Source organism: Cimex lectularius, unplaced genomic scaffold (genome assembly GCF_000648675.2).
Source record: "Cimex lectularius strain Harlan isolate CLEC.00 unplaced genomic scaffold, Clec_2.1 scaffold40, whole genome shotgun sequence".
In the NCBI taxonomy this organism is placed as follows: domain Eukaryota; kingdom Metazoa; phylum Arthropoda; class Insecta; order Hemiptera; family Cimicidae; genus Cimex; species Cimex lectularius.
The window spans coordinates 1,835,065-1,861,256 of NW_019392652.1; the positions used below are offsets into that span (position 1 = coordinate 1,835,065).

The 26,192-nt window shown below is 33.5% G+C and overlaps 1 protein-coding gene across 1 annotated transcript in view; it reads left to right on the plus strand.

Moving 5' to 3' along the window:
* The first annotated feature begins 312 nt into the window (after positions 1–312).
* Positions 313–26,192, plus strand: part of LOC106670100 (transformation/transcription domain-associated protein) — a 39,962-nt gene continuing 14,082 nt past the window's right edge. The window contains exons 1-43 of the mRNA XM_014400116.2: positions 313–446; positions 588–764; positions 3,606–3,716; positions 3,788–3,976; positions 4,037–4,240; positions 4,310–4,482; positions 4,539–4,774; positions 4,856–5,060; positions 5,138–5,317; positions 5,380–5,486; positions 5,544–5,698; positions 7,384–7,590; positions 7,652–7,965; positions 8,026–8,165; positions 8,226–8,392; positions 8,515–8,660; positions 8,722–8,866; positions 8,924–9,167; positions 9,238–9,342; positions 9,411–9,583; positions 9,709–10,089; positions 12,234–12,435; positions 12,505–12,794; positions 12,853–13,039; positions 13,143–13,375; positions 13,443–13,590; positions 14,315–14,448; positions 14,515–14,676; positions 15,501–15,758; positions 15,845–16,127; positions 18,058–18,263; positions 18,338–18,508; positions 18,572–18,745; positions 18,805–19,236; positions 19,308–19,655; positions 19,712–19,887; positions 19,954–20,192; positions 20,254–20,594; positions 20,779–20,909; positions 20,966–21,122; positions 21,181–21,431; positions 21,495–21,666; positions 21,734–21,901. Of these exons, the coding sequence (XP_014255602.1) occupies positions 438–446; positions 588–764; positions 3,606–3,716; positions 3,788–3,976; positions 4,037–4,240; positions 4,310–4,482; positions 4,539–4,774; positions 4,856–5,060; positions 5,138–5,317; positions 5,380–5,486; positions 5,544–5,698; positions 7,384–7,590; positions 7,652–7,965; positions 8,026–8,165; positions 8,226–8,392; positions 8,515–8,660; positions 8,722–8,866; positions 8,924–9,167; positions 9,238–9,342; positions 9,411–9,583; positions 9,709–10,089; positions 12,234–12,435; positions 12,505–12,794; positions 12,853–13,039; positions 13,143–13,375; positions 13,443–13,590; positions 14,315–14,448; positions 14,515–14,676; positions 15,501–15,758; positions 15,845–16,127; positions 18,058–18,263; positions 18,338–18,508; positions 18,572–18,745; positions 18,805–19,236; positions 19,308–19,655; positions 19,712–19,887; positions 19,954–20,192; positions 20,254–20,594; positions 20,779–20,909; positions 20,966–21,122; positions 21,181–21,431; positions 21,495–21,666; positions 21,734–21,901 (8,631 nt within the window). The 5' untranslated portion in view covers positions 313–437. The remainder of the gene's footprint in view (positions 447–587; positions 765–3,605; positions 3,717–3,787; positions 3,977–4,036; positions 4,241–4,309; positions 4,483–4,538; positions 4,775–4,855; positions 5,061–5,137; positions 5,318–5,379; positions 5,487–5,543; positions 5,699–7,383; positions 7,591–7,651; positions 7,966–8,025; positions 8,166–8,225; positions 8,393–8,514; positions 8,661–8,721; positions 8,867–8,923; positions 9,168–9,237; positions 9,343–9,410; positions 9,584–9,708; positions 10,090–12,233; positions 12,436–12,504; positions 12,795–12,852; positions 13,040–13,142; positions 13,376–13,442; positions 13,591–14,314; positions 14,449–14,514; positions 14,677–15,500; positions 15,759–15,844; positions 16,128–18,057; positions 18,264–18,337; positions 18,509–18,571; positions 18,746–18,804; positions 19,237–19,307; positions 19,656–19,711; positions 19,888–19,953; positions 20,193–20,253; positions 20,595–20,778; positions 20,910–20,965; positions 21,123–21,180; positions 21,432–21,494; positions 21,667–21,733; positions 21,902–26,192) is intronic.

Below are 26,192 nucleotides of genomic sequence, written 5' to 3' on the forward strand. Positions count from 1 at the left end.
GATGAAGATCCAAGCTGTGCTTCACCCAAGTGTATTTTTAGTCAACATGACAGAACTCCTAATCATTCTGCTGATTATTATATGGTTTATATTGTTAAATGTGTTTAGGTATTGTAAGTACCTTTTATGAGCTGCAGAAAAGTGAAAACTAGCTAAAAACTTGATTAAGGTCCACGCTGTGCTGCCAGTCCTTAAGTGACGACTTGGATGTTGTGTATTCAGATGTCGCTGAAGTCGTTCACCACACTGAAATCAGCAAACAGCAGCAATTGGTTTGTTGCTTACCTTCTTCTGTTAGGTTTCACGCGGTTTGATCTGCAAGTACAAAACGTTATGCTGTTTTTTACAGTTTGTCAACATTAAAGTGGTATAAAGTGCGAGACTGGCATATGGGAGCCTTCTAAACCAAGAGGGTATGTGCCGCATGAGAGCCGAAAATGCAAGAAGTCAGTATAAATGATTGGTTCGAGCCAATCATTTTTTTTAAACTTAGATAAATAAAAGTCTGACTGAGAAAAGTATCAACTCTCCTGCTCTGCCAGTTTGTCAAAGGTGATTTAAACGTTTTTCTTTTCTTCTTACTGTAGAACAAAGTCAGAGCGGCTGCTCCTCTGAGGAAAATGCCACCGGCCGGCCAGGGTGTCTCTCTGGATTCACAGGAGCAGCTCAACACTTACATTTCCCACGTGAAGACGTTGGCGGATCCAGGGGCGAAGGATGAGAATAAACTGCAAGCGGCTCAGGAGCTGTCAGAAAACTTCGAGGTAGTACGGTTTTGCGATGACCAACCTGCATAAACTTTCAGTTCTATAGTAGCATTTTGAAAGTGGTTTGATCAACAATGATCACCCTTGACATGGCAGGGCTAGACGCCAAAAGTATCAAGTGATTGAAAATTGGTATCCCATACCAGTTGCCTGCCAGTGTCCCCATCTGAATGACCATATTAATCCCAATTTTAAATCATTCTCAATACTGACATCTCATCCGATTGGCTCCATGTGTACTGGATGCTTCTTTGACCGGATGGTCTTACAGAAATCCTGGTATGAAAAAAAATGAAGTTTAGCCGTGGAAGATAATCAATCTTCAGTTTTGGTCTAAAATGAGTTAAAAGTTCTATTCACTATTCAATAACTTATGGGGAGTAAATTTAAAACGGTCAAAAATATCAAGCCAGGCAAGACTTCGTTGATGATATCAAACAAAAATAATCACTGTCTGGACTATCCTGATAAATAAGCAAACAAATCTTTTATCACCATTTTTTGGATTTAGTTTGGATTTGGATTTGTGTAGACTCAAATCCACACATGTACGAACATACAGTTGCCGAGTTGAGCCTATTGGTTTCTCATAGTGCACCGGCAATTCGAGTTTTTGATATTTTTAGTAAATTGCTGGCAGACTCATGAAGCACCCTCCCCTAGATGCTGGCAGTCCAGGGGCAGAACTCAGTCTTATCTGTCCAGCCACCGATGTGGGCTCTGGGTGGGGGGACTATCAGCCTCTTTAGCACACAATGCATGCAGTTCCAAACCCATTCGTACTCACGTTCATTCTTAAATACATTCATTCCTATTTACATACCATTCTTTCTATTAGGGTGATGGAGTCTCTATATTCCTCCAAATTACACATATAATACAACTAACCTAATTGAGTGTTGATGGGGCACTTGATATTCCACCATCGACTTTCTCATATCACACATTCACACTAATAAATGCATTCACTCTCAACACAACCCTTACACATATTGGGCTGATGGGGTACTCGATATTCCGCCATCGACCCTCTCAAATTACATATTCATGCTAATAAATACATTCACTCTCAATGCAAACTAGGTATGCATAACTATTATTACTATATACAATAGAATAACACTGTTTCCTTCAAGAATTGGAATGGGGGATCCAAATACTTGCTGCCGTGCTCAAGCTCAGTTCTTAAATCAGATGGGATTTATCACCATTTTTAAATTGTGTTTCAATCACAACGGGTTATATTTTCATTTGTCCAAGTATCCAATATATGGAAAAGTAAGTAACAATAATTTCAATTAATTACACTTTTTATCAAGAGTCCTGGTTAAGATGAAAAAGTTAGCATTACGAGCGGGATAATACAATAATAATAATTTAAATTAATTAAGGTTTTTTAGTTGAGATGAAAAAGTCAGTGTTGAGTGGGATTTGAACCCATGACCTTTGGCTAGATACGCCGCTGCTGTACCACTTGAGCTACCATGACTTCGATCCACTCGGACACTAACTTTCCATCTCAACCGCACCTTTTGAATTTTCCCTTCATTTTGCCATTTTTCAAATTTCGTGTAATCTATTTGATTCTTGGCATCAAAGGAAATGGCCACTGAGAGCTTTAGTGGTAGGTAAACTTCATTTAACTTATTAAATTCAACTATTATATTCAATTAACTTAAGATCTAACTAGAGACTAGTTTACTACTAGTTAGACTAGACTCTAGATTAACTTAATTAAGACATCCTAAAATATTAGTCTCTCATTTGTACCTGAGGTTGTTGACTACAGAATAGGTATAAAACAAACATTACATATATATATACATGACAACAAACATAGAAGTCTGGTCACATTCACTCCCCTAGAGTACTCTAGATTCTTCGGGGTGGGGCATAAAGTAGACAAAAGTAAAATACTGCTTCTACATAGCAAAGATTTTTTGTTTGCATGAGTGTAAATGATTCTTGTCAAAATGAATAATTAATTAACAGGTTGATTGCGTACTATGCTTGGTCATTTTGATTGCCCATGGAATACCCAGAACCCAATTTATCACATAAAATAGTTCTCTGATACTTGAAAATAATGTCAATGATTTTTTTAAATTACAATTATCTAAGTAAATTATATGACATCGACAGTTGCGTCCTCCATAGCACTAAATAAATGAAGTAGACAACCCGTAGAGCATTGCTTTATTTGGGTGTGTAATTGGATAAAACTCTTTTTTATTTTCTACACTAATTTTTCTTTTATTTTGTGTACTTTATAGAAAGGGTGATTATTAAGAAAAATAATGAATTAAAAGAAAAACACATACACAAAAAGCAAGTTCGCCTAATAAATAACAGAATAAATAAAAAAATTACTTCCAGTTTTAAAAAAAAAATTAACATCCTTAGTCAGTGATGCTTTTGCTCTTTTTGACACAGCCCTAGGAAATTTGAATGGAATTGTATTATATAAGGGATGAAGGAGAGGGAGTTCAAAAGTATTGGGTTGTCCGGAAAATAATGCAGGATTTTGGTATTAAACAAAAAAAAAGAAACTAGTTACTTTAAAGCAATGTTCTTTAATCAAAATAATTTCCCATACNTGAGTAATCCTGTAAACGTAAACAGAATATTTTATATAGATTTTTTTTAATGAAAACTTAAAATCCTGCATTATTTTCCGGACAACCCAATATAAACAGGAGGACACAGACCGTGTGTCCACCGCACCCAGGACACTTGGCATGATGTACATGTGTCTTACGCAGTCAATATGTTAATAATACTTGAACTCAGTTTTAGATTATAATAAATAGTTTGTAATGTTTGTGTATTATTTCATAGCTCATATTGTCTTCCCCACAATACCCTGCTTTTCTGGATCATGCTGTCAACATATTTTTAAAGATCTTGCAAGAGGGTGATCCACATTTTATAGCCGAGTATAATATACACGTACGTCAATACATTTTATACTTTTTTATTATAACAATTGTGTTAATAACATATCTATTTTATGCTTATAGCAAGTGAGGAAACTTCTTCTTGAAATGATATATAGGATACCAACAAACAAGTACTTAAAACCTTATGTGGAATCTATTTTAAAATTGACTTTTAAACTTCTTGAGACTGAAAATGAACAGAACGTCTTGGTGTGTCTTAGAATTATTATCGAACTTCACAAACATTTTCGACCGACATACAATGCCGAAGTAAATTTACAAATTTTTTAATATACGTGAGGCAAATTTTAACTATTTGGATGTTATTAGATTCAACATTTTCTGCAATTTGTCCGTTCTATTTATCAAGACCTTCCAGATCATATGAATAATATTTTTGAACCTAAGAGTCCTATTAGAGTTAAGGATCTTACAGAACTTAATTTGGAAACGCTTCTTAATGAAATTTATACTACGACATTGATCCAGTGTGAAAAGAAGAAAATCCCAGATGGATCTTTAAGCAAGGAACCTGTAAGAATTCCATACAGTATTGATTGAAAGTAATTTTTATTTTAATGTTATTTTGACCTGGAAATATAGTTTCAGTACAATTTGATTCCAAGGGGGATTCTTTCTTTAAAAGTATTACAAGAATTACCAATAATAGTTGTTTTAATGTATGAGCTGTATAAGGTAAATGTCCACCAAGATGTCAACGATTACATACCTATTATTATTAAAACAATTACGTTACAACCATTAAAACAGCACAGGTAAATGATCATGTTTATAAAATAATCAGTTCGCGAATAAATGGCATAAATTTCAGATTAAATCCAGCATTCAACAAAGAAGTTTTTGTCGATTTCATGGGGGCACAAATAAAAACGTTATCATTCTTAGCTTACATTATACGGTTTTACCAAGATGTTGTTGGCAAACATTCTCAACAAATGGTGGAGGGTATGCTTGGAATGTTAACATTGTGTCCGATGGAAGTCACACACTTGAGAAAAGAGCTATTAATTGCTGCAAGGCATATTTTAGCCACAGATTTAAGACTCTGTAAGCAACACTGACATCTTGATTTTTTTATGCATAATATTGTTAATATATGTCATAATATTTTATGTTAATATTTTCAAGTGTTTGTACCTTATATGGAACGGCTGTTTGATGAAGAAGTTCTTCTTGGGCGAGGCTGGACAACACATGAATCTCTAAGACCTTTAGCATATAGCACCCTTGCTGATCTTGTCCATCATGTTAGAGAACAGCTTCCAATGTCAGATCTTGTAAAAGCTGTACATCTGTTCTCCAAAAATGTGCATGATGAGACCCTTCCCACGAGGTAAATTTTCTTGAAATTATTAAAAACTGGTTATTATAACAATACCTTTTTCTTAATATTTCTTTCTTCAATTTCAGTATACAAACTATTTCTTGCAAACTACTATTAAATCTAGTAGACTGTATTAAACAGTTGAGTGAGAAGGATCCTACTCAGGCCCAGACTGGACAAGATCTCTTGATGCGTATGCTTGAGGTCTTTGTTATAAAATTCAAAACGATAGCGAAACTTCATCTTCCATTTTTAGTCGCTAAAAGGTAAGATTATGGCATTTGATTAGTGCATAATAGAGAAAATAATTGTGTCGTCATGCTTAAAGTAAACAAGCGGAAATCAAGCCAGCCACAACTGCAAGCACGAGCTTTGTTGTCCAGGTGAAAAAGGAAGATTCAGATTCGATACAGTCAATCCCTTTACCACCTATCGGTAACTAAATTTGAATCTTTTGCCAATTGTTAGAAAGTTTATTTTGACCAATTGTAGATATAGCGTCACAAAATAAACCGGAAGACAAAGAAACGAATAAAGGCAAATTTGGATTGCCATCCCTTCAAGCCACAAATTATACAGTCGCTGATTGCAGAAGTTTGGTGAAGACTTTGGTTTTTGGTGTCAAGACGATAACATGGCGTTTTAAAGTGAGTGTCAATTTTAATTTGCCTATTTTAATATCAATTTTTTTTTTTTATTCAATTGTTTTAGAGAGAAACATGGTTTAAGAGTAGAGAATCTTATTTAATTTTTCAACTAGTAAGCATGCTTGTATAAAAGTAGGATTTTTTAACATAGTTTTTTAAAGTTTCTTTTACTCTGCTTTCCAACTTTTATGTGGACAATAAATTAAGTTGATAGCTACCACTTGAGTTACTAACATCAAGAAATTTAATATGCAGTTGCGACCAAGGGCTACTTTAATTTTATGAACAGAAATAATAGAACGCCTGGAAATGCATCCTTTGTAGTTTTATCATTTCTGATCATGTCTGCCTATTCTTGCTGATTGGGTCCAACAGATGCGTTTTGCATTTCACCTTACCTTACTCAGTGGTTGGTCGAGGTGTTATTTTTTGAATCCCATACTTTTATGTTTCCAAAAATATGAAGGGATACAAAGAAAACTTAAGAAAACATCTGAGACTATTACTAAATCAACAAAAAACAATGCACCTAACTGTTCAGGGAAAAATATTGGGTTATAAAATAAGACGCATTTTTCAATAATTCGATTTCATCCATCTTGTTTTTATTTAGTCATTATTATTAATAAACACAGATAAATTATAAGTTGAGGTGTTTTTATTCGTCAATTTCAGTGTTTTGCTAATTTAAAATGGTTGAAAAAATGGTGCATTTTCAACATTTAATGTTTTTTTTATTACCACAAAGGGAAAACCGCAGCTCAGACTGCTAGGAAAATTTGTGACTATGGTGTTTAAAAATTTTGATTCGAAAGGCTCAGTCTCCTCTGGCCATCCTTGTTCATGATGACCAAATTCAAGCTTTTGTCACAAATAATCCACATTCATTATTGCATTAATAATTATTATTATTGTTGTTTAGAGAAACAAAATAATTTATTGAATTTTTTATTGTTTAATATAAGAAGATTGAAATGTATTAAAAACATTTATGAAGTATCCAAAATCTAATATAGTAAAGTATTATATAATTTTATATATATAAAAAATTGTATAATATTATTATATTAATGATATCATTATATTAGCGGAGAGCTCATAAGTCAAAACCATATTTATGCGTGTTTTGCAAAAAAAATGTATGAGGTTAATGGAAAAACCCAACCTTCTAGCTTTAATAGTAGAAGTTCATAGTTAGAACCAAAAGTTTTATCCTATGCTAACATATGTGTATATATATACATATATACATACATATATATATTATATATATATATAAAATTATATATATATATAATTTCCACTTTGTGAGGGCTCACCTCTTAAAGTGTAGTCAATATTTAATTGAGCAACTATGTAAATATATACATTATTATAAATGTATTTATTTATACTACTTTTCATTCATTTATAAAATAAAAACATTTTGCAAGAAAAGTTTAAATATTACATAGTGTTTGGCATAATCTCTTTTCTTCCATGATGTTGAAATTGTGGGTTTTATGATTTATTTATTCTACTTCGTTTATTTCTTTTGGAGCATGGTTATTACTTTTGTTTATTATTTATTTTATTTTTTATGATATTCTATTTAATTTTGTTGATGTTCTTTAAGTTTTCAGTTTGCACGAGTTTGCGATTGTGTTAATTTTTATTTTTTGTTTTTCCGTGCATGTTTCTTACAGACCTTGAATTTGCAGCTGTTTAAACCAAAAGAAACTGAAGTTTTTATAAGACTTGTCAAATGGGCTTTACAAGCCCTGGACATATATACGTTGAGCGTGACCCCTTCTGGCACACTCGGAGTAGGTTCAGCTGGACAAAGGACCATCCCACAACAGACCGTAAGAACCAAAGAAGAAAAAGAAGTTTTGGAACATTTCTCCGGGGTGGTTAGTATTTTTTAAGTTCTACCTTTTTCTTATATTTACAAATAAACAAATTTTCTTAAAGTTTTCAGTCATGAATGCACAAACATTCAGAGAAATATTCTCAACCACTATTGAATACATGGTTGAGAGAATAGCCACAAACTTTGCCCTGCAGATCGTTGGAAACTCGTTTCTCTCGAACAGTGACACTTCGCCTATTTTTGCAACAGTACTCGTTGAATATCTTCTAGGTAGGATGGAGGAGATGGGAAATGGAAATATGGAAAGGAGCAACCTTTATCTCAAGTTGTTCAAATTGGTTTTTGGAAGTGTCTCTCTCTTTGCAGCCGAGAATGAGCACATGCTTAAACCTCATCTTCACCAAATCGTTAACAGGTAGTAAAATAATTGACAATTTTTTGCAATATACCATATTTTTTATATTATGTAATATAGATCCATGGAACTTGCAATGACAGCTAAGGAGCCGTATAATTATTTTCTATTACTGAGGACACTCTTTAGATCAATTGGTGGTGGTAACCATGATTTATTGTACCAAGAATTTCTTCCACTTCTTCCAAACTTATTACAAGGTAATTATTGTTAAATAATTAAAATTCTTGATTTTATTTTTATTATTTTGTTTTTCAAAGGCCTGAACAGTTTACAATCTGGTTTACACAAGCAACACATGAAAGATTTATTTGTAGAACTATGTTTGACAGTTCCTGTTAGACTTAGCTCTCTTTTGCCTTATTTGCCTATGCTCATGGACCCGATGGTTTCTGCTCTCAATGGATCACCAACTCTTATATCACAAGTGAGTGCAAAACTGCTAGTTTCCAATAAAAGATCAGTAATGAGTATGATACTAAGTACTATCATTGATCAATAACATATATTGAAAAAATAGCTGATTTACCTCTTAATTTGTTTTTCTAGGGATTGAGAACATTAGAACTTTGTGTAGACAATCTGCAGCCAGACTTCTTTTATGAGCATATTCAGCCTGTGAGAGCGGATTTAATGCAAGCATTGTGGAGGTCTCTGAGAAACCCGACTGACCAAGTTGCCCATGTCGCATTCAGGTAAAAAAACATTCATTTCTAGCATAAAAATGAATTTTAATCCCATGGTTTATTCCCACAGAGTTTTAGGGAAATTCGGTGGAGGAAACAGGAAAATGATGATTGAACCTCAGAAATTAGAATATGCGGTGCAAGATTCGCCTGGACCAGCGATTATGGTTTCATTTCCGGAGCATGCTGCTCCTATTGAATTACCCGTTGCAAAAGTATGTCAAATATTTCAATTTTTATTTTTTCGGATTAATTAAATTTTCTTTTTTCAGATAATAGAAGCAGCCACGAATATTCTCAAACCTTGTACTACGGACATATTCTACCGAACCAACGCCTGGGAAATCGTGAGGGACTATTTGATGGCTTCGATATGTTTGAACGATGATAGAGCAACCTTATTGACCCTTTTGAACCATTCCTCTTTTAAATCATCTCCTGTTGATTTTAAACAGAACCAGCCTTACAAATGTCCGAACAAACAATCACGCCAAACACACATTGAAGCTCTTAAGGGTAAATATTAATAAATAAATAAAAAGGCTGCTAAATGAATTGTATTTTACACTAAACTCTTTTTCTGTAGGAATGTTTTTAGCTGCCATAATTAAAGACCTAAGTGCAAAAGTACAGCAGACTTTTGAAATTGTTGTAAGGCATTTTACAATAGTTGCTGTTTCCCAGCAGTCTGGTAAATAATATGACTACCAACTTGCATTTTTTTAAATCTTCTTTATTCTCTATTTTGCAATTTTTCAGGACCCTTCCCAGTGTACCACAAGCAGTACACAGGTGTTATGGACCCTCTTGTACTCATTGATGCTCTTGCAGCAATAATGGGCCATGAAGAGAAAGAACTGTGCAACCCAGGGAAAAAAGCATTGAATCTTATTTTAGAAACTACCCAAACAATTGTTGGATCAAAAGATTTGGTAATACATGTTAACTTTATCTCTTTATAGTATTTGATTTAAAAACATTTCTTATTCAATAAAAACATCATTGTCAAATTGAAATTCTCTTATAAAATGCAATGTATTAATAAAAAGATTTTTAGGCATGTCGGTTACCCTTGATGGAATACATTGCTGAAAGAATGTGCTCTCTTTGCTATGATAGAGCCTGGTATACCAAGTTGGGAGGCTGCATGGCGATTATGTTCCTCTACGAGTCCATGTCAATAAGATGGGTTTTTCAGCATCTGTTTGTTTTTGTGAAAGCTCAGCTGTTCGTAATGATGGACCTGACAGGAGAGGTGTCCAGTGGAGCACTAGACCAGGCAAAGTTGAATTTAGAAGCACTTATTAAACTTTGTGCTCCACTTGTGGACCCAAACTCGGACAAAGAGTTGGCAGCGATTCAGCAGAAAGCGTTGACTGCTGTAACATTTGAGCTGATAAAGCAGGTCACCAGTCCAACTACCCTAATCAGAGAGCAAGTAAGTTTTCTTTATATTTTCTGTACTACCAGTAGAGAAAAAAATTAGTAATTAAAGATGTCAGGCCACATGTCTGAACAAATAACAATTCTTCAGACAGTCGAAGTCCCCTTTGACACTCACCAAAATTTGTCGGATGATAATAAGTCGGCTGATGATATTTTATCGTGCCTAGATGTCAGTAAACATTGATCAGGTGGGGTCAGTGGCTCTAACAGTTAAAGCATTGACATGGCGCTCATCACTGTAAGGTAAAGATCCTGGGTGTGACTGTGAAGTGATCTGCGAATGTCATCCCCAGCATTTCATAAGGGACAATATTTTTTCGGCTCCACTTTGAAGTTGTGCAATGGGTCTTTTCATACTACATAATTTTTAGTTGCTTGCCGTCCAATGGCTAAGCAAATCTACCCACGCATTTTGAATTCAAGGAAAATTCTGAGCTAATGGAATAATGAATTTAATAAATTGCATATCATATTATTAAGTCCTTAAATATTAAACAAAAACTATAGTTTTTAATTTTTAAAATTATTTACAAGTAATAAATTGGTATTGGGTAATGTGACACAGATATTTACAACTAATAGCTTTTAGTTATTTATTTTGTTTAACAATTAGATAACAAAATTTTTAAAAAAATCTACTTTCTATATTCATGAATAGTAGCTCATTTGTTTATGAGGATATTTTAACATGAGGTTTTATGAACCCTCGGGGTGCCAGTTTTTGGAAAAAAAAATTTGTAAGTATGTTGGGTTCAAATGAAAGATCACAGGATTCAAACCCAGGACCTTTACCTTACAGGGATGAGCACCTTGTCACTCCTAAACCATTGTGAACACCAACGCCCCTACACTGCTTTAATCCTTAAATACCGCAAGAGAAGCATATGAAAATTTTGAGGAAGATAGGGTGGAAAGTGAATTGTGGTGATAGTGAAGCCACCAAGAACTACAGCAGACCCTGCATGTTGCAGAAAAGCTGATCCATTGTGGGGTGCTGCAAGTGATATCAAACATTGCAGAACTTTAATCAGCATCTTTGCAGTTCACTGCGTATCCTCAGTCTAATGTTTCACATTACTACCTTCCTAACCCCAATATTTCCTAATGCCATCATGGATCATCAACCACTACATCAATCAGTTGCTCAATATTATCAAAATTTTAGTGCTACCCAACTCCTAACCGAAGAACTCAAATTGAAAGGCCTTTATTGATTCAGTCAAGCTCTATTGATTTTTTGTTATCTCAGTATCATAGCTAACATTTGAATAAATTGATTGTAATTTCACAGTTTGATACCTGCCATTGAATGCCATCTTGAAGCTGACAGTGCGGTTCAATGAATGATGAAACTGACATATGAAAATATATATAAAAATTTCAATTAATTATACTTTTTATCTAAGGTCTTCGTTAAGATGAGAATGTTACTGTCATGAGTGGGATTCGAATCCACCACTTTCAGGCGTATTAAAGCCACACTGGCTCAAGTGGTTCGGTGGCGTATTAGCCGAAGGTCGTGGGTTCGAATCCTGCTCGTGACACTAACTTTTTCATCTCAACCAAGACTTTTAGATAAAAAAGTATAATTAATTGAAATAATTCAATAGGCCAATTATGACCGCTAAACATATATGGGTTTAAAAAAATTATTTTCATAGCATCTTAGTTCTTCAAAGAGATAGAACTATTTATATACCTATTTATTTAAACATTATTATACATAATATATTACTACTACCTTATGACCGCTAAACATGTATTGATTTAAAAAAATTATTTTTGTGGCATCTTAGTTCTTCAAAGAGATAGTTAAATACACCCATTTCATCTCTTCTTTGATTTATTGGTTCTACCCACAAAAAACAAATAGATTTTTTTTATGGTACAATTACCAATGAGCAGCGACTTATCTAAGATTCATGATACAAAGATACTGAAACCACAGCAACAGTAGAATGTTGTCCAGTTTGAAAGAGGCTAACCTACGTTAAAATATCTGCAAACTTTTATCATCTGATAAATGTCGCCCAGTGAAAAAGAGGTCTATGGTCTGTCACAACTGAAAACTATACAAATAACTAAACACAAACCCTAAACAAAAAACTGAATATAATAATATTTTTTTTTTTTAAGTCAATGCACTTGCTTCGTGTATTTGCTGAGGCTCAGAATAAGACAGTAGTTCAAGTCATGGAACCCCACAAAGTAGTTTTGGCTGATATGATACCACCACCTAAAAATCATCTCTTGCGCCATCAAGCTGCAAATGCTCAAATTGGAATCATGGAGGGAAATACTTTTTGTACAACACTCACCCCTAGATTATTCACTATTGGTATTTTTTGTTTTGATGTTGCTCTAAATTTGACAAACGTTTTTGTACACATTCTCTGGGTGATTTTAGATTTAAATATAAAGGAGCATAACGTATTCTTCCATGAAATAATGGCACTTTGTGAAGCGCAGGATGCTGCCCTTTCAAAAATGCCATGCTACAAGAATCTCAGTAGTCTCGTTCCTCTTAGAAAAGCTGCAATGAGAGCGCTAGCCGCTTGCCATTACTTGCCAGGCTTCTCAGATAAAATTTTCAACACGTTCTACCAATCACTTGAGAAAAACAACCCAGAACTTCAGGAAGCTGCGTTTGAATGCATGAAAACCTTTCTTGCCGGGACTCAAGTTGACATGAACATCGTAAGTATAAGAAAATAATATGTAAATCTTGTTTTTGCAGTTTATGCCTATTTTGTAGGTACACGATGATATCATGAAACCCTTGCTTCTTACATTAGGCGACAATAGAAATGTCAGTTTAAGCGTTGCCAGAAGACTCTCTTACTTAGTTCAATTATTTCCCACTAGTTTTAATGAAAAATTATGTGAACAGTTACTTCAAAATCTTCAAAAATTGTTAGAAACTATAAAACAATCACAGTCAGGTATTTACAATCATGATAAATACGTTAAAATCATTATGAAAAAAATTAATTGTTTTACACAGAAAACATGGTTAATTTGGTTGTTTTATTGTTTTGTTTAAAGGAATAACAAAAAGTGGTGAGACGGAAAACATCGTTGCCACAATAATAAATATCTTCCATCAAATTCCTGCAGCAGGCTCCCGATTCATTGAGCCTTTGAGCTTACTTGTATTACAAACAGAGCGATCTTTGTTAGTTGGTGCCAGTTCACCTTTTAGACATCCACTGCTGAAATTTTTACTGAGGTATCCACAGCAAACGATCAATCTACTCCTCACAGATTCTAACATCAAAGTTAGTATATTTTTGCAATATTTATTTTCTGTTGTGATTCAGTTTTTAACCGAAGCGATTTTATTAGGATGATATGTGGAACAAATACCTAGAGTACATTATCAAACACGAAGACGGAAAACCGTTTAGGGATGTTCTACAGAGCAATTCTGGTATAGAAAGGCTTGTAATGATGGCACTAGGTGCATCTCAGCCCAGCGCAACTTTAACAACAGGTTTGTTAAAATTTTATGGAATTTTTATAAACTGCACAAAAATGAATGGGGATATTTGTAATTCGTTCTTATTCTATTACTTTTAATTACATTAACTGATATATTCTTTTTTGTTGGATAAAACAAAATAGAAAACACAAACAAAAAATTTATTAATCCTTATTTTTAATAACGGATTTACTTAAGAATAGTAAACATGAAGGTTACTCATTTTGTAAACAGACCCCTTTTCTTGTCTTTTCTCCATTTTAATCCAGTTGTATACTCTTTAACCATGGAAAGACAATCTTGAACCGGAAGTTCGCAATATTATTGTGAGAATGAGTCACTGAGATCACCGGCAAGTGGATATAAGAGGTAGTTGGCATTTCTCAGAGTTGGTCTCCCAGGATTTAGCCCGATTCCAAGAGACTGGACGTGCCAATAGTAGGCCTGGTATTATGTTACGCGTATTACGACACTAAGGAAGGACAGAAATATTGTCATGTGTCTAAAAATATATGGGTTAATTTAATTAAAATTAATAGGATAAAAATAAATTACAAATATTGCTGTTCATTTTTGTGCAGTTTATTTGAATTTGATAAAATTCAGAGTTGTAATAAATAATAAATTAATTCAACCTTCTCCTTTTATTTTTCCTATGCATTTTGGGGCCAATGCACCTCTTCAAAGCTTGCGGGATTTTATAAGAGACTTCAATAAAATATACATATATTTTTAGAAGAGCAACTAGAACTTCAATTCCAGAGTATTCGAATAGTGTCTCTTCTTGTTAAATTTGATAATCAGTGGATTGCAACGCAATATCAATTGGCTCAAACTTACATTCAGATATGGTGCAACGATAAATATTTGGTAAACCGCCTGTTAACATTTGCCATTTAAACGTTTCTTTCATTTATTAATTGTTTAAAATTTCAGCAAAGGCATAAAGTAATAGAATCCATCGAGTACACCCACTGGAAGGAGCCTAAATTAATAGTTAAGATACTTCTGAACTATTTCAGCCACCACCCATCCAACATTGACCTTTTATTTCAACTTCTACGCTCATTTTGTGATCGTTTTCTTCCTGATTTCCAGGTAATTAATTTTTATACAGTAGATTTGCTAGTAAAATAGGAGCCTATTCCTGTTCAGATCAGGAAAAAAAATTTAATTAGCTGAATAACTATATTAATGGTTATTATGGAATGAATTACCTAGTGATATTAGAGTAGTTTTCAAAAAACTGTCCAAAGATGATAGTATAGTTAGTATGTTTCTGATTTTTGTTGAACCGGCACACAGCCACTACTGGCACTCGCGGGTTTTTTAATTGAGTTATTCAAATGCGTTTCAGCATTGCGTCATCTTCATTGAGAAACTTTCTGATTTTTAGTATCTTCAATTTTTAATAATAATTTACTGGAAGAAGTTGTTAAGCACCTTCTTTTGAAGTTTGAGAAGATAATGATAGGTAACCAAAATGTTTGGATGGAACAAACGAGGAAATTGCAAAATTAAGGAGAGACATTTATGACCACAATAAGTAGCCTTACACCATTTAAATTTAATGGGGGGGGGGGATATTACATACACTTATTGGGATCACTTACTGGGTATTATGGTACTCGACCCCTTTTCAGCTTTGTGCCATCTTCAGTGAAGAACTGATTAAGGAAATGCATTTTAGTAACATCGAAGCCTGTGAGTGTACACAGACCCAGTGATTGACTCAGTGCTGGGTCAACATGTGTTCACAAATTTTTCTACTAAACCCATCATCAACTTTATTTTTCAAATTAAAAAAAAAATTTCCTCTCCACTGATTGAAATCTTTTCAGATTTTACGAACATTCAGATAAAATGGATTCACCTCTACTATTTTTCATATATAAAACAATCTAAGTGTTTCAAATTTTCAGTTTGTAAAAGACTTCTTGGAAACCACTGTTGCTCAGAGTTACACAATTGAATGGAAGCGCATGGCATTCTTTAGGTTTGTGGAACTGTTCCCAACTACAAGCCTATCACAGGATTTAAAAGCGAAAATACTGCAGCTCATTATAATTCCATGTTTTGCCCACTGTTTTGAAAAAGGGGAAGGTGACAAACTGATAGGTGGCCCACCATCTCCAAAGCTTGATTCACCCGATAATATTGTATCAGTGTTTATTAATCAGGTAATACAATTCAAACAATGTAATGGTAGTTTACATTTTACTACATACTAACAGGTTAAGTTCATTGAAATATATTGATCTTTTAGGTGATAGATCCAAATAATCCATTTGGTCATGGTGATGCAGTGAGGATCCGCTTGCTCCAGCTGTCCTGTCTGCTTGTTGAGCAAGCCCTGGAGCATATTCATGACACAGCGACAAAAACACAAGGGGACAAATTGAGGCGACTTATGACATTTGCATGGCCTTGTCTGTTAAGCAATAACTGTGTAGATCCAGCAACTCGATACAATGGTCATTTGTTATTTTCGCATATTATTGCTAAACTTGCCATCCACACGACAGCTTACAAAAGGATTGTTCTTAAAGGTAACTTTTGTCATCATGTATGATGATGCACTATATCATGTTATTGACAAAACAAAAATTAAAACTTAATTGTCTGAAGAATAGTAGCAAAGGAACGAAAAAATAGACTTTGGAATACAGTTGTAAAAAAGAGGCTTTAATTTAAAATTTAAAAAAAAAAAAAAAACATTCATTAATCAAACAACAAAAGAAGACTTACTGGTGTTGCATAAAATAAATAATGCAAAAACTGAAGATTGAAAAAGTGGTGAATCCAATTTGATAGCCCAAGTCCTCAAATTTCTTTCAACTAAAAAAAACCTTCCAATCTCAGGAAAAATCCAAGAGAGAGACTGTTCGTGATTCTATCAGTCCCTGGCATGTTCTGGCATTATAGTATCGGGTTGTCCGGAAAATAATGCAGGATTTTAAGTTTTCATTAAAAAAAATCTATATAAAATATTCTGTTTACGTTTACAGGATTACTCATTTGTATGAATNGGGAAATTATTTTGATTAAAGAACATTGCTTTAAAGTAACTAGTTTCTTTTTTTTTGTTTAATACCAAAATCCTGCATTATTTTCCGGACAACCCAATATAAGCCAGCAAAACTGGTTTTTTATAACATTCTGTTTACGACAGATTAGAATAACCATAATCTTATAGGATTTTGTTTTTAAATATTTGTTTAATTATTCAACAATAATTTTTTTCTGTGGTACATATTTAAGTCTCAAAAAAAATTAACAAAACACTAAAAATATTGGCAAAATTTAATTGATTTTAATACCATGCTAACGAGAAAATAGTTGAACAAACATTGTTAGTTGATCAACTTAGTGCGAAACTAAGCACCGAATGATATGGGACAATTAATGCAAATGCTAGAGCCTTAATGGCTGAACCCTCTTCTGGAGCATCAATTTTTTTCCATAAATAACCTTAATATTAATTAATTATTTACTCTAAATTCATCAATAAAAAATGGTGTTCTTTGAAGCACCCAGTCCAATTTGTCTGTCACCAGTGTTACAATCTGGGAAGTGAAGTATGTTCTCACTTTCTTACCTCATGCTTCAGCTCTTTTGCTGCAATTTATGCAAGGATTTGTCCTTTTCATCCCCCAGACCAGTTAAGGGTAAGGGATTAGGAAAATTGCTAGTAAGAGGATGAAGGACTTAGGGCAGAACGGTTAAGATATTCCCTGAAAACCAGAGATTTCACTTCCAGTCGGAATTCGTTTAGCTTCTTGTCTAATTGGTAATGTCTATTGAACAAAAAGAAGCTTTTAGTCAGTACACCTGGAAGAAGTGAGAGACTAACTTTTTGCAACATTTCAACGACGTACAGTATGCTCTAAATAACAATTTTCCTTCTTCATTTGACAGCTCTTGTAAGATTGCATTTTTAAAAATTAACAAAAACTAATTTACAAAAATGTAGAAAACTGAAAATAGAAATATATTTTCATGTTTACCATTATTTATAACAGAATTTATTTAAAAATTAAATTACAGATTAAATGAATCGTCCAGTAGCTGAAGAGAACACAAAATTGTTAAACTTTTTGGGATTTTTTTTTTAAATGCATAGAAAACCCTGAAAATCACACAATATTTCATCATTTATCAATCTATCAATTTTGAAATAATATTTGATGTAAAAGTATGAAAGCTATACCTGAATGGTGCATAACGTTTGAACTAAATATAAAAAGTGTTTCAAAGTAGAAATTCACAAAGTTGAGAAACGATAATGCATATGTGAAACAGTATGTCCAAAAAAATGGCTTCGGTCACATTTGAGATGGTTTAATTGAGACCCTGTCACCCAGGGAAAACAGGTTTATCATTATTTGGAGCAAAAAAAATTAATTTACTTTTTCTCACAATCAAACATCATTTTTAAATGTATATATTAAATTATATACTTCTATATTCTTGTTGCAGTATTCTACAGCCTTCTAAAGGCCCATGCTGTTGAAGTCAGGCCAGTTGTGCGCCAAGCTTTAGAAATATTGACCCCTGCAATGCCGGATCGAATGGAAAATGGGTATAAAATGTTTACTCATTGGACTAAGAAAATTATTGTAGAAGAAGGTCATTCGATGCAACAGTTATTCCATATTTTGCAGCTTGTTGTCAGGCATTACAATGTAAATGTTCAAATACAAAAATTAAACAAATATTTATTTATAGAATTGTAAAATTAATCTTTAATTTGTTTTAGGTATATTACCCTGTGCGATACAATCTACTTCAACACATGGTCAATGCTTTGCAAAGATTGGGATTCAGTGCATCTTCAACTCTAGAGCATAAAAAGCTAGGCTGTGAACTCGCAGAAGTGATAATAAGATGGGAATTGCAGAGGATAAAAGAGGAGGCGGTTATAGCTCAAGTTAGAAATTGTTCTAGTGTTTAATTCTATTTGTTGAGACAATGTTCTAACCTAAAATTTTAGGGGCAAAATATAGAGCCTGGGATGAAAAGAGGGGCGTTGGAAGATGGTGACCAGTCTTGGAAGAAAGGTTCATCTGTTGCAATATCCATTAAACATGACCCAGATGAGATGAAGCCTCTTGAGAAGTCTCATGCCGATGTTTTAATTAATTTTCTTATGAGGCTTGCATGTTCAGTAAGTTAAAATTGATTTTTATAAATTTATTTTTTAAACTTTTATAAAACATTTTTTAGGTGAATGAATTGAATCCTGTAGCTGGTATTGCTTCTCCAGGAGAAGTGCTTTCTCGTCGTTGTTACAACTTAATTCGAATGGCTTTGAAACCCGATGTCTGGCCGAATTACACGATTGACTTCAGGCTCCTTTGGCTTGATAAAATATTTTGCTCGATTGAAACGCCGAACCCCAACTTGGGCAATATTTGCATAGGCCTTGAGCTGTTAACTTTAGCATTGAGTGTGATGAAGAAAGAACAGATTTTGGCGGTATGCAAAACCCTTCAGAAGGGGATAAACACGTGCATTTCGAGCACAAATAATAAAATTATTCGCCTCAGCCATTCACTTCTTACAAGGTTGATGAAAATTTTCCCAACTGAATCTTCCACATCTTCAGTTTCATCAAAATATGAAGAACTTGAATGCATTTATTCTTCTGTGGGACATGTAAGTGACTTCAAACTTTTTACTGTGTTATACTTGTCTTTTTTTATTTTAATAAAGAAGTTAAATTTCAGGTTGTTTTCGAAGGCTTGACAAATTATGAGCAGAACACAAATGCCAATTCAAGTAGTCTCTTTGGGACAATAATGATGCTTAAAGCAGCTTGCAGCAGTAATCCAAGCTACGTTGACAGACTGATAAATCATTTTGTTAGGGTGATTCATAGAATGAGTCGAGAACACCTTGCAGCAAATACTGAAGCATCACCAGGAACAAGTGACTTACTGATATTGAGCTTGGATCTTGTAAAAAATAGAGTCATAGCAATGACAAGTGAGACAAAGAAAACGTTTATCGGTTCTATTCTTGTTGGTTTGATTGAGAAAACCCCCGATGTGAAAGTTATGAAGGCTATTTGTAATGTAAGTACACACTTCCATATCTAAAGAATTATTAGTAATAAAACATTTCGATGCAGATGGTAGAAGAGTGGATGAAAAATACAAAGCCAGTTGTACCTTCAACAATCCAAGTAAACACAGGGCCCAGCTTGAGAGAAAAATCAATTCTTCTAGTCAAATTGATGCATTATGTTGAAAAGAGATTCCCAGATTTAAACACACAGTTTTTAGAGCTTGTTAATTTTGTCTACAGGTAAATTTAAAATCAAATCAAAACATAAATGAACTTTTTGATATACTAATTTTTGTTTTTCTTTAGAGATGAGACATTTAAAAATACAGAACTTATACCTAAACTTGAGCCAGCATTTCTGGCTGGACTGCGATGCTCCCAACCTCAGATAAGGGCAATGTTTTTTGAGATATTTGATGGCTCGATGAGACGTAAGCTTCACGAAAGATTAATGTACATAGTTAGTTCACAAAATTGGGAACTTATGGGACAGCATTATTGGATTAAACAATGCATTGAGCTTATCCTTGTCACTGCTGATGAGAGTGAGTTTCTTTTAGACAAAAAAAAAGTCAATATGCATTATTCAAAATTATTTGCTTTCAGACACTTTGATTCAACTTTCTAACGACACACCACTACTTCCTTCAATAACATCTCTTGTTCAGTCAGCGGATCCAGTTGATAGAGAAAATTTCCTCGTCCTCTCTTCTTCGATAAAAAAAGAAGAGCTGGTTGACATTTCAGATGTTAAGTTGAGTGTCAGTTCAGTAGAAGGGCTCGTAGCGAAACAAGCAGACCTTAGGGATCAATATAAACCAAAAAAGACTTTGGACTTTTTAGCTGCAGTCACTCAACTGTGTCACCTGGATTCATCTCTGGCTGAAAAACTTTGGCTCGATTTGTACCCAAGGCTGTGGAATATTTTATCAGAAAGACAGCGCACGGTATGTATTCTATTAATTCTTATTGATGCCCCATATTAGAAATTTCATACATATTCTGCAATTTGAAGAGGTTATTTTTACTTTCGTATTGTTTATTACTTTTTTTTTTTTTAATTTATGTAAGGGGCCATCTTGACATCGAATGCCTATAAGATTTTTTAATTAAATATTTTTTTATATGCAGTCCCTTTCTGGAGAGTTGTTGCCATTTATTGTCAGTGGTTGCCACACTGGACAAAAGGACATTCATCCAAGTGCTTTGAGCACAATATTTGAAGGACTTTCTCAATGCAATCCACCCCTTCCAATCAAGCCGTAAGTATAAAACCTTCGTTTACAGTTTACCTCTATTAAATATCTATATTTATTAGTGTTGCTATGGCTTATCTTGGAAAATCGCACAATTTATGGCACCGTGTAACATTGACCCTTGAGAAAATGATCGCTGAAAATGCAGCTGCTGCTCAGAACAAAACAAAAAGGGAAACGGACTGTTATGAATTTGATACCGAAGCTTTACCACAGCAGGTGAACTTAAAGCAAATAGTTCTGATTAATTTTTATTATAACAATTCTGATGGTACAGAATGCTGTCGAATATCTTGCCGAGATGTATTCACAATTGAGAGAAGAAGATATGTGGTGTGCTCTTTGGCAAAAGCATGCCAGGTACAAGGAAACTTGTGTTGCCTTGGCTTACGAACAGCAGGGTTTTTTCGACCAAGCCCTTTCCTGCTACGAGCTAGCTATTTCTAAAGGTAGACAGGACTACACAAGCAGTCCAGCACCTATTAGCCTTTTAGCTGAGCAAAAACTTTGGGAAAAACAATGGATTAGGTTTGTTCATAAGAAATTTAATTTATTAAATCTTTTATTTTTTTACAAATAATTATTTTATAGATGCTCAAAAGAGTTGAATCAATGGGACCATCTTTTGGAATATGCGAGGACTAAGGGAAGTGTTAATACATTTTTAATTCTTGAGAGTGCCTGGCGAGTACCTGACTGGTCCCTGATGAAAGATGCAATTGCGTACGTCGAAACAGGCTGTCCGAGAGAACTGTGCTGGAAGGTGAAGCTTTAAAATATCTTAAAATTTGTAAAATGACCGTTCTAATAATTTTCTTTTTTTATAATAGGTTCATTTATATCGTGGATTTTTAACAATTTGTCACCCAGAAGAACAACATCTGCCTATTGTTGAAAGATACGTTGAATTGGCTAGTTCTTTGTGCATGAGAGAATGGAGGAGGCTCCCACACATCGTCTCTCATATACATTTACCCCTCCTTCAAGCTGCTCAACAAGTATGTACACATTTTTATTATTTTAAATAGGGCAAATAACATGGGTTCTGTGACAACAGACGCAAAATAATTATGGGCTCCTGGAGCTTGATGAGAAGTTTGTCCTAGTTATGATTTTTAAAAAAAATTGGGCACCACACTTTTTTTGGGGGGATAGTGAACTTTTGAAATTTTTATGTGGCATTAAGATAAATGAAAAGACTTGAATATAAATTTTAAAAAATATATATATAATATACATATATATACAAATTTGAATACAAAGTTGAAAATAAACATGATACATATATAAAAAAATAAACTTATATACATGTTATGCTTGATTCTCGATTCAAACAAGAAGGGCCCAACTGTGAATCATGATTATTAGGAAACGAGAGTTATTAAAACCTTTTAAAAACAAATTCATTAGTTAAAGAAGAACTGATGATAATTAACACAAATTAAATTTATTTCTATAAACTATTTAAAAAAATTAATTTGACAAAACAAGCATTTTATCTTTTACACTCTTTGTCAAACCATACGGAAAACAAGGGTGGACAGAAATTCATTATTTTATTATAATCTTTCCACTGTGAATCAACACTTCTTCAGAACTATTTTTTAGGATCTAACACTTTTAGTCTCACACACATGAATAGGCTGGTGGATCTACTCTAATCTCTCTATTCTAAAACTGGGGATCCCTTTTTTTAAGCATTGTAGAACTTATCATGAAGTCTAAATCACAAAGTTGTCAGTTCGCAATAAATTGAAGTGTAATTTACATATTCGTATATTATATAGATAAAATATAAAAGGGAAAAACTATAGCCAAGCCTGTTCTCTTATCAACATCAATTCTTTGGTCCCTCGATGTTTTTCTCTTTTTCCCCTCTGTGGTGCATGCTCCCTCAAGTTCCTCTAGAATCCTAACAAGATGAAAATCTCTAGACCGTCAGGAAACCAACTTTTTTTTTTTCTCTCTCTCTTGCTTGTCGTGTCTGTCTTACACTTCCTGTCAAGACTGCAGCCTGTCCCTCTCTTATTCGTGCCAGCAGTGTCTGAGCAGCTCACCTCGTTTTATTTTGCCTATTTTGCCACCTCTATGTTTTTAGATTTATTATCTATGTTAAATTGATTTTTAATTTTTATATAAAGAGTGGTTGAGAATTTGTGAACGTGGGGACTCGAACCCACAACCTTGGGCTCAATACACTGCTCTTTTAATTACTTGAGCATCGTAACATCAGTCCCTAGAAAACTCATCATCTCAACCTACAACTTCTTTTCACATTTTCCTCTTTTTGGCAAATGTAACCAGATTTGATTCTTGACAGACATGAATTGGCCATGGGGAGCTGTTAGCAAAGTGGTGGGATGTTAGTGCTTACCTCATTCTTGTCCGTTCTATCTCTGAGGTCGGGCTCCAGGGGTTATGAACAGCTAAGTCAGTTCTTCTAAACCAGCTTATATTTATTTTGCTATGAATTATTGCACACTTTAAAATGGTGAAGCTAAACCGAAAACAATCTGCTACATTTTTAATTCTGGGTGCACTCCATATTCTAAATGTTAAACAGTGGTTTTTCATGTCTCCAGTGAGGAACTGTTCCTTTCCTTCAGACAATTTCACACTGAATATGGCACAAAGTCATATAGCGTTTTAGCCACATCAAAAAGCCACGAGTGTAGACAGAACCCAGTGCTGGTTCAACATGTGATTTTTTTGTTCTCCAAATTTCAGTCCCCAGTGTTCCTAAATCCATTCACAATTTCACTCACTCTTAGATAAATTCTCTCCTTTTTACATGATATGGTGGAGATAACCCTCTATCACCATTTACACACACTGTAAACTAACTTATTTGAGGGCCTATGAGGTATGAACATTCTGCCATCAGCCCTTTCACATTCATGACAATAAATACATTCACTCTCCCACAAAACCATCATTATTGAATACAATACGTGGTTGAATTAGTGAGAAGCGGTCAGATTAGAAGTGCATCAGAAAACCAACATTTTCATTTCATTGCCAATGTTTTGACCTTTTTTGGGTCATCCTCAAGACAAAGTATAGTGTTATTCGTGTAGTATCATGTTTGTTAAAAGTATACATAGTGAAATTGTTGTGACCATGCAATAAAACAGCCCTGTTTACACCAAGAATCAGAACAGGGGACCCAGATACTCGTGCTCAACAGTCAACATTCAGTTCAATTTGTTTTATAAAATAAAAGGATTTAATGTTATTAATGCTGACTGGATTGAAAAAATTGTATCGTCAGCAGTTTCTAAACTAGGTCACCATTGGCCAAAAAAGGAATTCTGCCATAGTTTCATCATAATACTTATTTAACCAATGATACAATGACATTTTGACATTTAAATTCTTAAAAAAGTCTCACTTATGAGATCAGCTTTTTCAACTCTACCAAGACCTTAGATAAAAACGTTTAATTAATTTTAACATTTTTTTCATACAACCTTACAAAATATGTCACATATATGCTCAAGAAAGTTATAATTAACACACAGGTATAAATTTTGCGTTAAAATGTCTGATTCTGTAAGACACTCAAATTATGCTCTTTTAGGATTTTAATAAAAGTGCTTAAATTGATAATTAGGCTTGTTTACATTAATCATATCGAATGTGAATTTGTTGGTTTTAAATGGCACAAACTAATCAGAAGTAGTATTAGTAATTTTTCTTAAATAAAATAATAGCTGACTAAAAATCGTCGTACAATTTTTGACTCTAAGATGTAAAAAAATTAACTCACACAGTGAAAATATTTCGCTAATTAAAAGTCCATACTTCAAACATGTACTGCTTAATTGAGTAAGCAAATTTATTGAAATACTAAGATGCTTCATGGGATCACATATAGATTAAAAAAAAATTATTATAATTGCAATATGGAATATTTGACACGTTGCTAACATAAGTTAAATTTACCAATTTACATGTAACTCTCCAACAGTCGTGTACAGTCTAAGGGCTTTTCTTTTTTTGAGCATTTATTGTTGTGCGAATAAAGTACAGAAATCAAATAAAAAGTACAATTTGCAAAAATAACAAAATAAATATAACCAGTAAGACAAATCAAAGTACAATTGTTTAATATCACTAGATTTAAATAAATAATGTAATTAAAAGTGAATATTATGGCCAGTGATTATTCAGGGATCGTGAGATGCGGTCTGGTGTGACGTAGGATTTAGAAAACATTTTCTTTGTTGTGTGAACGTTTCCATCTTTATTGAGATCTTCTTCAGGTGTAAAAAAATGAACTTATACAATTTGTAAAATTTAAACATCTACATAGAAAACAAGCACTTGGAGTGAGTACAAATACTTTGACTGAATTTAAAAATTCTAGCACTGTATAAATTCATTTTTTCCCACATCCTAAATGTTTTTGTAAAATTTAAATAATGTTTATAAACACCATGCTACAATCCGAATGATGGAGGCACATCTCTGTGCCATTTTCTAATTGTCGTTCTGTTTATAGAGGTACAGTGTTTCTTTTTACATCTACGTTTAAGGCAAAACTAGTCCAGCCAGTAGTTAAATTAACTAGTATTGTTGGCATTGTTTTTTTATTATCCTTTCAAATACCGACAATATATTGTCAATACATATTTCACTTATCGTTTTGTGATCAGAATTTATATCAAAGTTTTCTGGTATGGCAATGAAGTTAGGAGAAACTTTTTTGGTAATGAAAAAGTCTAAGAGATCAGTTACTTTGTTGCAGTTTGTTGGTCAGTAAGTTGGTTTCCCTGTAGATTGCTAACTGTTATGTAGCTTTCCTTAGTCCTAGAAATTCACTTTTTTCACATCCTAAATGTATTTGTATAATTTAAACAATGTTTATAAATCCCAGGCCCTGAAGAAGATCTCAATAAAGATCGAAACGTTGGCACGATAAAGAAAATGTTTTTCTAAAACCTACGTCACACCAGACTACATCTCACTATCTCCGAATAATCATTGACTACACATTTTGGCCAGTCTTTAATTTATAGCAAGGAATATTATGTTAAGAGTATTATTCAGTATCAATGTATAACAAAATTTTGAATGAATTTGAAAGCTTTCAGTAAATATTTGAATTGTGTGCCAAAAAATAGTATTTTCAAATTTTATCAAGTGGGACACTACCTTTTTCATCTCAACCAAGACCTTGTATAAAAAATACAATTAATTAAAATTGTTTACATTAAACCACTCATAATTATGCAAATACACCCAAAGATTTCTCAATTCTTATCATTCAATAAAATCAAGACCTTT